The sequence below is a fragment of the Rhinolophus ferrumequinum genome, chromosome 4 (genome assembly GCF_004115265.2).
Source record: "Rhinolophus ferrumequinum isolate MPI-CBG mRhiFer1 chromosome 4, mRhiFer1_v1.p, whole genome shotgun sequence".
In the NCBI taxonomy this organism is placed as follows: Eukaryota; Metazoa; Chordata; class Mammalia; order Chiroptera; family Rhinolophidae; genus Rhinolophus; species Rhinolophus ferrumequinum.
Window position 1 is genome coordinate 14,629,530 of NC_046287.1, and position 12,104 is coordinate 14,641,633.

Sequence of the window (12,104 nt, forward strand, 5' to 3'; positions counted from 1 at the left end):
TGGAAGTTCATTAATGGTGAGAACCTTTTTTTATTTTATTCATCACCTTTCCAAATCTAAACATTTATAATTAAACTCAATAAATCTTTGTTGAATGAACTGATGAGCCAATGCCTGTCTGATCTTCCTTTATATGTTGAATATCTATGTCAATATGATATATTAAAGTCCCCCAATCTCCCAGCACCAAAAACCTTTGAGAGATCATTTGCTCTATTCTCCTTTTGATTACTGCTCAGTAAATGTTTAATGCTGCTTAACAAGAAATAAAAATTAAATTATTCTTATGAGAGTAAGAATGAAGCAGTCTTTTTCACAACACCAACATGTACATTATTAGAAAGAGATTCTGAAGGATAAAGGATTATGTAGGGGAACAAAGATCAAACTATCAGAACAACTAGTCATAATTAGTACACGCTAAGATAATTTCTTAAATTAACTTGATCATACTGAAACTATCTCCATTACTTACCAAACAGAAAAATTTCTAGGTCCTCTCCAATAAAAGGATCAGACGAAATAACTTTGCTTTAGAATTTTGATAATATCAATAGTCAAATCACAGTAGCCTTGGGGATAAAATTAATCTCCATTAAAGATGCACTTTATAAAAACTGATATGATAGCTTTCTTCTCCAAAAAAGAGTTATTAGAGCAATATTACACTTACAAAATTACACGCAAAAATGTCAACACAGTTAAGGTTGAGGCTCTGCTTTATTTCACTCCCTAGGGTAAATGTATTAGTGCATCTGTACAAGAAGGTTGATAATTCAGTATTTTCTATGTACTTTCTGACATTTCTGGTGTTCATTTTTCAAATTTATGCACCAAAATAAAGAATGTATCTAGCAACTATGATAGCTTCCTGCCTAAAGCAAATTATTTACATGTTTCCTTATAAAGCTATCCGAAAGACGTTCTTGCTGAGATATACAAAATGGTATGGCACTTGAAATCTTTTACGGAGCAAACAGCATTTTCTGAACATATCTAAGACATATAACTTCTGACTAAAGGAGACAACAAACCTTGAACAAGGTCTTTCTTCTATTTACATTTAAAGCTTACAATTTTCAAACAATGTATTGAAAAAGTTATCATGTTTAACACCACTCATATAAACTATACACCCAACAATGGTTATAAAAGCAAATGCATACTATCTGGGATGCATTCACATCAAGTATTTGAAATTTTCTTACTAGTTTCCCATTAAGAGTAGAAGCTCTCACTGAGGTTAGAATATAGTCGGTGGGGTGAGGGGTCTCCCTACAACACAGACATCTATCAACTGGAACCCTTATGACACTTAATTTAAATGATCCATTGTTTCCCCACTAGACTGAGTACTTCAGGGCAATGACAGTATCATATTCAGAGCTGTAATCCTAGCCTGCAGCCAAAGGCCCAAGATATTACTCTCTTACTAAGTGTTTGGTGAACGTCAGAACTTCTTAGCAGGACATTAATAAAATTTTTCATAAGTTACTGCTAACTTACAAAAAAGTGCACACTATTTGCAGCTACATTTTATCTTAAGTTTATATGAATGTACAGTTCTCCAAGATTCATTTAGGGTCTGATACAACAATACTGTAGAGTGTTTGGCATGGTACCTAACACGTAGTAAATGTTCATTTAGTGTACACTCACTGAGGTGGTGGTAGTAGTAATTATTATTTCTCCGATGTAAGAAACCAGACCTATGTTTTCAAATCAGGGTGACTACCTAAAATGTGAAGAAACCAACAGCAACTAAACCCAAAAAAAACAGAGCAAAAGTCTTATGAATACATGCTAGGCAGAGATAAAAGCACAAAACAGCACCTTAAAGAAAAGTGGGGAATGAAAGGATGGGTAATACTACTAGGCTGAAACCAAGGAAAATGGCGATATCTGATACTTTTGACCGATGAAAATGTCAATTTTATATATTTCAACCTGATCTAGAATGAAGCAACTTTCATCAAAACAACAAGCAATTTAACCTATCTCTTAAAATGTTTAGATATAAATTCAATGTTAAGTGCCTATATTATATGACTTCTTGAGAAATACATTAATCTTAAAATTCTGACTCTATACATTTTATTCAATCATTTATTCACTCATTCAAAAAATGAGGGTTTTTTTTGTTTGTTTGGTTTTTTAGTTCTTAGAGCAGGAATCATTCTAGGTCAGGGGTGTCCAAACTTTTTTCAACGTTTTTCACCAAGGGCCATATGCGGTAAAGTACACAAACAGCCGGGCCACTCACTCGAGGTGAAGTACGTATTGCCTCACCTGGTTTATTTAAGTAAACTAAATATATTTTTGGAATTTGCTGCGAGCCAATTAAAAATGGATTGCTGGCCGCAGTTGGCCCGCAGTTTGGACACCTCTGTTCTAGGTGCAGGGATAGTGAACAAAGCAAACAAAAAAATCCCTCAAAGTTTCCTCTAAAGGAAGGACTAGACAATACATTCAATATATACACACATAAACACAAACTATGTAGCATGCTAGGTACGAGAAATACAACAGAAGAAAGGCAAGAAAAGCAGCATACAGAGGGGCAGAGCTAAGAGTAGGACCTAAAATTTTTAAACATAACGGTGTAGGTAATCCTCCTTGCAGGAAGGCATTTGTGGTGGTAAAGAAAGTGCAAACAACGTCTCTGAGGCACAAGCACACTTGCAGTGCTTTACCCCAGTTGTGCAAAGATACTTACTTTCTTGCAAAATTCTGATGCTTTCTCTTCAAACTCTTCTACTTTTGCTTGATCTATGCAAATATCTAAAAATGCAATGACAGGAAATCTTAAATTGCAGTACTTCTTAAATTCATTATGACTTTAAAAGTTTAGAAAGGAAAAAAAAAGAATTGAAAAGATTTAGAAATAGTGTCAGTAATAAAATAAGCAAAATGGAGAAACATAGTATTATGATGTTGGAATGAAGAAGGATTTTCTAAGCCTGATGCCAAGGCCATAAAACAAAGGGAAAGACAAGTCCAACTACAGTTTTACACTTCTATTAGGCAAACGGCGGAGGGAATTCAACTGCAACATACTGTACTCAAAGGTTTCTGTCACAAGTACACAAATATTTTGAAGGAAGAAAGATGATGTCCAACAGAAGATAGGAAAATGGGCAATAGTCATAAAAAGAAAATTAGGAATAAATGACAAAACTAAAAATTGCTTAAATATGAACAGATATTTTAATCTTCCCTAATATGAAAACATAGTATTTTTAATGAGGAACAACGAAGATTATATGATTCTTAATGCCAAATGTTGGAAATAGCGTACAGATACGATTTGCCAACACAACAGTAAAATTAAGGAACTTCACTGATGAGAAAGTAGACAATATATACTAAAATTTAAAATATGCATTTTCTTTCACCCAGCAATTCTATTTCTAGCACTTTGTCTTTAAGGAAGAATATTCATTAAAATATTGTTTATGTTAGCAAAAAACCTGAAAATAAATGCCTATCAATAATAGATTTAATAAGCTGTGATATATGATAGGAGACCGTGCAGAAGTGAATCATATGAATTTCCCATAATGTATATTATCCCTTCTTTCTTTTTATAATGAAAGTAATACATGAACATGGTTTTAAAAAACATGTTACAGAAGGGCTTATAATGAAAAGTAATAGTCAACCAAATCAACTGCATTGAAAACTCCACCCTACTTCCCAAATGCAACCTCTTGCAGCTCTTCCTGTATTAGAATAATCTGGTGGTTAGCATCCTGACTCTAAAAAAAAATGTGCATACCTTTTTTTTTTAATTTATCTATTTAAGACATGATAACTTCCTGCTATAAAAGACGAAAACTGTGTTCCCTATCTAATCCCTTTTTGATAATTTTACTTTCAAAATTGGCTGGCTCTGTAGCACTAAATAAATACTTAATCCTCTGATTCCTGTTATGTACACAGCATCTCTTGATTTTTGCTGTAATATATGAAATTATCTGTGCCCCACTTTCCAACATCTGCCTCTTGCACTGTCCAACTTCGTGTCTTCTCTCACCTACTGATGTCAATATATTGACATTCTCTTCTATATTTAAGTCTTCTGCACTGTCTATAAGTTTATTCTAAACATTTAGTATCAATAAATATAACTTATTATAATTATGTATATGTTTCATTTATATAGCCACGCAGTATTCAAAGATTGTATTTCCTTTTTATGTTCTATAGTCAGCAAGAATTGAACGTGAAAACCTCTCATCTAGTCAAGAAAAAAATGTCCCCAATGTTCAGGTGGAATAAATTTTCTTTTCCAGACTATTCAAAATCATTCCACATTTTGAATTTTTACTTGAAAGCTTAAATTTTATCATTGGTAACAAATTCTATCACTCGTTTTCCCTGAAGTTAGAGACTTCATTTCGTTTTTAAGCAAGTGTATGCCAAACTTTCAAGTAGCCACAGTTCGTATGACAATCATTCTTTTGAGGTAAAGACAGGAGCCAGTTCAGCTCACAACTCAATTACACAAGCATGTTCTCACTGGACTTGGATAAGCAGCAGAAGTGCTTCATGCGTGCATCTCGTCTTGACACACAGAGTATTAAAATCAACCCAAGGGTATATATTTAAAAAAATTCATATTTTCAGGTCTTTCTCAAGGACATTCTTAAGTAAAAAAAAAAAAATGAGTTTTTATTGCTTTGTTTTGTTTTACTGAGAGGGCAGAATACAGTGGCTATTAATACAGCTTGGTGCCACTGCCTTGATTCATAACCAGGGGCCAGCAGTTTTACCATCTAAGGTTGGCATCACCAGAGCAAATGTCAACGCAATAAAAAAGGTAAATAATGTCTTAACATTATTATGAAAATAGCTCTGACTATTAGAACCCCCTGAAAGGTACAAAGGACTCTCAGGAGTCTACAGGCCCCACTTGGAGAACAAATACCCTAGTACTAACCCATGGGTAAGAGATAATAAGATATTTCTATTTAAATAATAGAGAAATACTTACCAACAAATTGACTTAAATCTAAATCTAATCTTTTTCGATATGTGAAGTCTGGATCCATCCCATCTCTATGTAATACAATCTGAGACACACACTCGTCAATTAATTTGAAGTACTGCTGTCTAAAACCAAGGAAAAGAATAAGTGTACACTCAATTTATTAGTGTAACTTTACATCAAAACAACATATTTTGGTAAGCTTGATTTCAAGTTCAATAATTTACTTTGTATAGTTTCAACAGTTGACATAGATTTAATATGGATGTGACAGTAAATATTACATCACTTTCCTTCTAATAATTTTAAGATATTACATTTTCTAATAATTTTTGAGCAAACACAGTGTGGTTTAAAGATTATTTTCTTATATAAATCTGAACCTTGACTTAATTACCATGTTTCCCTGAAAATAAGACCTAGCCGGACCATCAGCTCTAATGCGTCTTCTGGAGCAAAAATTAATACTGGAGCAAGTATTATATTATATTATACCTGGCATTATATAACGTTACATTATATTATATTACGTTATGTTATATTATATTATATTATATTATATTATACCCAGTCTTATATTATAGTAAAATAAGACCGGGTCTTATATTAATTTTTGCTCCAAAAGACGCATTAGAGCTGACTGCCCGGCTAGGTCTTATTTTCGGGGAAACATGGTAGTACGCAAAAAAAGAGAGATTGTTAAGATGAAGTGATATGTGCTTAAAAGCAATCCTCAATAAACCACTATGCCATAGTGGAATAGCTACCACTAATTCATTTTATTAATATAAACTGAAAAAATATTTTCTACAATATTCTCTAGAAGGTTCTACAAACAATACAGTATACTGTTTTTAGAATATACGTGGAATCAAATTAAAAACTGATACTGTAAATTATATACAATATCAAATGACTACTTCTTACACAAAAAAAGCTAGAAAATTTTAGCATAACATTTTTTGTCTAAAAATTAAAGTTGAACTAAAATCCCCAAATAAGGTTCATGTTATAACCACAGTTCAGTCCACCTGTGTATGTAATAAGCTAAAGAACATCCCTTAAAACTCAAACAACAAATGTCAAAGAAATATCTAGAAGATTTTTATACACAAAACCAAAGTGATAGAGAGGGTGGGCACTTTTCTAATGAGGCACAGTCCTCTATTCTCAGCACCCATGACCTCCACGACTCACTTTGTCCCTCAATGATGTTTTGCACACTTTTGCTCTTTAAACCCTCCTCAACATGTATATGATGGCCTCTCTGCCACTTGGGCTTTCCTCTCTTATAAACTATGACCTTTGAGCTAAGTACCTGACACCTAACAAACCATTCATTATGCTGAATAAAACTCACTACAGCTTAACATTAGCAAAAAGACTACTGCTGACTAATTGTCAGAGTGAAAATGTTCAAGACACTATTGCTGTATACAGATCAACGCAAGAAAGTATTATCAATGCTTTCCTCAATTTTCTCCACTTCTGTCAAAAAATCTCCCATTCCCTAACACTTTAGCCATAATCACATTTATACTTCAAGTACACAAATTGCACACACATTTACATCTATCACATTTGAGGATTTAAATGATGCACTCCCATTCCTTTTTACTCATTCAACGCCATCCTAATGCTGATTTAATAATAAAAGTTTTAAATTAACCAAATTATCTTATGTCACTTTAAAGAAAAATCATCATTTCAGTAACTGTTTTCCCTCCTTCACAACTGCCAATTATGAGCTCATTTATAACACAGGTGAAATTCTGCGTAAGCTCTTCAGCAACACAATATTAGCAAAGAACAATGTACATCTGATTCCCAGAAATGTAAATTGAGAAAATAATTTCTATGAATGATGGTGAGTTAGTGAATATGTCAGAGCAATATGTGAATAACTTTAATTAAGAGATGACCATAAATTGTCATTACTTCACTGATAAAATGCCATTTTTAGACAATATTTACAATCATGTTCACTTTCTCTGTAGTATTTTTACAGAATATCAGAAATTATCTCCCATGCACAATAAACTAGCATGGCATCCTGCACTTGGTAAGCCACTAATTATTTGTTACAAAATTAAATTTGATCTTCTATTCCACCTTCCAATTATCTTGCTGCATTTGAGTTTTCTTGGTTGGCAGAGGCTACCTTGATATACATTCTCCAAACAAATTCCATTTCAGTATAATTTCCTTATGTGCCGAATCTGAAAGTGACAAAGGTTCTAATTTTCCTATCCACTAATTCTATTAAATGAATATATTTTGCATTCTGCAATCAAACACCTAATCTATTTATTTAAAAAAGTAAAAGAATTATGTTTATTCACATCAATAATAGCTTAAGATGTTCACTCAAAACAAAAGTTCAGATAACCGAAGACTTCTGAAAGGTAAAATCCAGGTCCATCTAAGATAGTGATACCAAAAACTGAAATTAAGACCAAAACAACAAGATTCACAGAACTGTACACCAGAAAGAGTGAATTTTATTGTATGTAAATAAAAAACTAATTTTTAAAAATTAATGTATGACAAAAATATTATGTACATTGCCATAATTCTGACTGAATCTTGTTATAAAAGTATCATCTCTTTATAAGAACAAATGACAACAGTAAATCAAGAGAATTTTGGAACATGGGGGTGGGGAAAAATGGACTGTCTGACTACAGCAGTAGGAGGAAGAACACTGCCTTCACACAGCAACCCTGTCTGGAACAAAGACTGAGGGCCTGAGGCTTAAAGTGCTGAGGAAGAAAGTGACACAGATCCGAATTACATTAAAAAGGTGACACTCAAAAGGTGACCAAAATAACTGAACTTCGAGGCTTCAGTGATGTCACGGTGGCAATGCTACAATTTAATATTTCTCTGAGACTCATGATCCCAGTAAAGTTATGGGATTGATCACCTGAGCATGCCCCGGGACAGCTGTGTTTTCTAATCTGCTTGTTTTGTTTTGTTTTGTTTTGTTTTGTTTTGTTTTGTTTTTTATTGAAGTTAGATAGGACCTCTTGTTCTGACCTCTTGTGCTCTTGGAGGGATTAAGATGAAGGGATTAAGGTCTTAAGTAAAATATGACCCCCCTGGCAACACTAGGGATACACTCAAATCATTGAAAGCAAACAACAGTGTGAACATTCTTGGAATCTCAAACAACCAGAGGTTGACAGGACCAACCATACAGGATGGGGTGACTTTAGAGTAAATGGAAGTCTGAATTTAACTGTTAAGTAAATGTGGAGGAGAAATTAGCATTACCTATAATATTTGAACATCTTATGTAACTAATGTATTAGTATTTTTATCTAGCATTTATAAAGTGGTTAAATATTCAAACTGTTTTATTTTTAATAAAATATTAGCAGGAAATTAAGCATCAAAACAGGTTACTAAACTCAAATTTTGGAACACCAATGGGGTTTCTCAATTCTACAAAGGGAGGAAATATGATCGATAATCTGTACTCATCCCAAAGAACCTAAAGTTTTAATATTTTTTGACTCATTCAATTCTCTTGTTAGGTACATCACGATGCCTAAATTATACTCCCTGACATGACCCAGAGGACATAGCCTGAATCAGACAAGCCTAGCAAATCCTCCTGGTTGAAATTAGAATAAGAAAAGACTTACTCCCCACAGTATTTGAGAATGCAATTTCAGCAAAGCTAAATTGGTGGCAACAAAAATGGGTTTATCTTCAAAGGTCTCAGCTTCCTTCATAAAACAGTAATAAAAGTAAGAAGAGGAAAGTGAGAACATTTATTGAGCATTCACCATGTGCCAGGCAAATGCGAGGAGTTCACCCTATGAATATTTCATTTTCATAGCAACCCAGGCAAATTAGGTGCTAATATCCATAGATAGCAACATATAGATAAGGTACAGACACGATAAACAATTTGTTAAGCTCAAGAAGGCAAGGTTATAATCAAACTTGAAAAGGCATTTGTCTAGCTTTTCTAATACATTAGCAACATTAAACACACCTACATTATCAAGGTGTTTAATAAAAGCAATGTTTCAGTGCCCTTCGTGTAACTTACAAAGAGAAATGTATCAACATCATTCCTACTGCTTCCGGACTAACTAGAAAATATTATCCATCACATGATAAACTAGTAATTTATTGCTAGTTTGCATTTTTACTCAGATGAAAAGTTGTAACCAGAAATGCACTGGTGCTTAAAAAGTGATAGGAGTATCATTTCAAGATTATCTATCTAAATATATGCCCAGAGGAAATACCACATTCTATGAATCAATATTATGATAAAAATAAAAATCTTAAAAACCATTTGCTTGCCCAAATCAAACATCAGGTAAATTTCACAATTAACAGAACTTTGTCAGTAAAAGCAAACATTAGAATGTGCATCCTCTTACCTTATAAAATAATCATTTCGAATCAGTAAAAGATGCTGAAGAATAGAAATAAAATATCTCTCTGCTCTAGTTTCCTTAACTGTGCTCCACACCATGTTGTAAACATCATATGCTTCAGTAAATTGATTAAGGAATATGTGGGTTTCTTTATCTGCTACAACGAACAACTGAAACAATATGACATACACTCTGCTCTGTAAGATATCCAAAGATTATTGTGTGCCTTACCCTAAAACAGGTGTCATGCGTACTCAACATATGATAAAACACAGCTAGTTAGGTTTGAGAGTAGAGGAAAAATTGTGTGCAAATGACAACTTTACCTGACACTTTCTGGCTTATCCTTTACATTTAACTTCAACTCCCTCGCTAGAGCCAAGTTGCTGCTGGCAGCAAGGGTAGTGGGCAGCTGGCTGGGATTACTGTATTGGGTCCTGGGGGTAACTTCACCAAGGGAGACGGAAGCAGACATTAACCGCCATGGAGAATCCCTGGGGGAGGACAGGAAGCTGATGGAGCTTTAGAAAAGCAGGCATCTGCAGACGGGCAGAGTTAACAAAGGCCCATAGGAGTGTGTACCCAAGGTGTAGGGCAGGAGCTTATCAGCAGGCTAAGGGGTCCTCCAGTTCCTACAGCTGAAAGCATTGGCGGGGAGGTGCTGACACACATACAAAGAAAAAATAACAGACTGTGCACATACACATAAGAGACCTGTCCAACAGAATCCATTTGTAGATTGTAACACCCATTTACACATGCGTGTACATACAAAATCACTCACTAAACTAATAAGAAAAGTTTACATAAACATCCCTCTGATTCATAAAGGTTTGATTTTATATTGTTTATGCAGAAAAGATTTCAGAAATTGAATATTTCATGGGATGGGGTTGGTTTGTGGAGGTCTAGCGGTAATTTTACATTTTTGCCTAGACTTCAGAACAAAAGGATATTCAAATTCAGCTCTAATATCTTCAAAGCGATGGAAGAACTCAGTCACGTCTTCTTCCTTATGCTCATCAAAAACTTTAAGTTGGATATCCAGGCCATCATTCTTAATGCATTTTAAATTCTGTGGATATCAAACAGAAATTATAATGAACTTTTTTCAGAATGTAAAAAAATTAATGAAAAACATATAAACAAGAAACCAACCACTCCACTTGATTAATAGCCTTCAAACACTTAAATACTCAAAAATCTTATCATCTATATTTCAAAAATAGATTTTTATATTCAAGCCTTTTTTCCACAAATTATTCTTGAAGGTAATTTATCTAAATTTCCCCCTACTTGAGGACTCCTAATTTAAATATTAACAAGGAGACTGCAGGGCACTTACTGGCAATATCTCTTTCAATCCACAACGCATAAATTCATTTCTGATGTGAAGCCTGAAGTCCAAATCATCAGGAGATGTAACCAGGGCATTGATGAGCTGCATACATGCTACCTACAATAGATTACACAGCCAGAGTCAGACTTGGATTCCAACATTAAAAAAAGGTTAATAGAACTGAAACATCAAGGTTTTGTTCAAAGAGTTATCAAATATCTTCCTTCACAGGAGAGTGTATTAAAACAATCACTTTTATGTAAAATATTTTAATTATAAATTATATAAGAAGTATAGTTTCATTGGAGGGTTTTTTGTTTTGTTTTGTTTTTTCAAATATTTGAAAGTTCTTGTGGGAGAAAAGAGGTGGAGAAACACGCAATGCGCTAGCTATATTTTTTCAGTTCAAGTTTCACAATCCAGCTTTCAATCTCTCCATTTTATTATCCCTGCCTGAAATATATCATTCATCATCTCAAATCCATATAATGGAAGCAAGAGAGATTGTCTCTAGAGAAGCAAAACTATGCTTTGCTGCTGTTGATGATGTTATTTTTCTAAGTCTACATTCTACCGAAGTCTAGCAAGAATGACTGGCCTACTGATCAATGTTTAACTTCATGCTGTTCCCTAAATTGTCCTTTCTGCACCCCTTAAGGCAAAGTTTATAGGAATTTTAAAGGCCATTTTTGGATTAAGACACCAATAGGGGTCTCAGTCCCTGCTGGCTGAAATATATCATAATTGTTGTATTTTACATTTAAATGCTAAAATCTGACCAGCATGCCTCTACTGTCAAAACGTAAAAATGTTTAAAGTGGTGGTGAGAAATGTGCTAGAAGACAGGGGAAAGGAAAACACATTTAAAAGAAAAAAAAAAAAGAAAGAAAGAAGAAAATCTTAAAATAGAGTCAATCTTTCCAGTACACATTCACTGAGCTGTAACCAGTTCACATCAAAAAGTCAAGTTTAAAATGCTTTCTTTCCACTTTCTTGCCAGTCATTACCCAGTACCCACAAATGTGTTTTTCAGCAATACTATGTAATTTTAAAAGATCTCAAAGAGCGTATAAATACTGTTTCTGTACATTCAGAGAAATTAAATCAGTCTTAGTCACCAGGTTTCTGGAAAAGATGCAAATTATAGACCAAAAAAAGCAGCAAAAGTAACAAAAATTTGCAGCAAATATCACCCAAATGGAAAGTAGATTGTGAAGAAAAATAATAGCATGAAATTGAGGAGAAAGAAGGGAAAAGATAATCTAAAGTATTTCAGGGAAACATTGTAAAAGGTATTTCTCCATAAAAGGAAAACTAGGAATTAAGGTGAAATAATGAATTTAGTTCTATAAAACATCCTTCCGAATTCTAATGA

At 33.6% G+C, this 12,104-nt stretch overlaps 1 protein-coding gene across 4 annotated transcripts in view; it reads right to left on the reverse strand.

Moving 5' to 3' along the window:
- DIAPH3 (diaphanous related formin 3) overlaps positions 1–12,104 on the reverse strand; it is a 441,105-nt gene that overhangs the window by 277,302 nt on the left and 151,699 nt on the right. For all 4 annotated transcript variants that reach the window (XM_033105125.1, XM_033105126.1, XM_033105127.1 and 1 more), the window contains 5 exons: positions 10,736–10,846; positions 10,347–10,465; positions 9,394–9,510; positions 4,997–5,115; positions 2,717–2,781 (listed from right to left, as the gene is read on the reverse strand). In XM_033105125.1, coding sequence (XP_032961016.1) covers positions 2,717–2,781; positions 4,997–5,115; positions 9,394–9,510; positions 10,347–10,465; positions 10,736–10,846 — 531 coding nt within the window. The remainder of the gene's footprint in view (positions 1–2,716; positions 2,782–4,996; positions 5,116–9,393; positions 9,511–10,346; positions 10,466–10,735; positions 10,847–12,104) is intronic.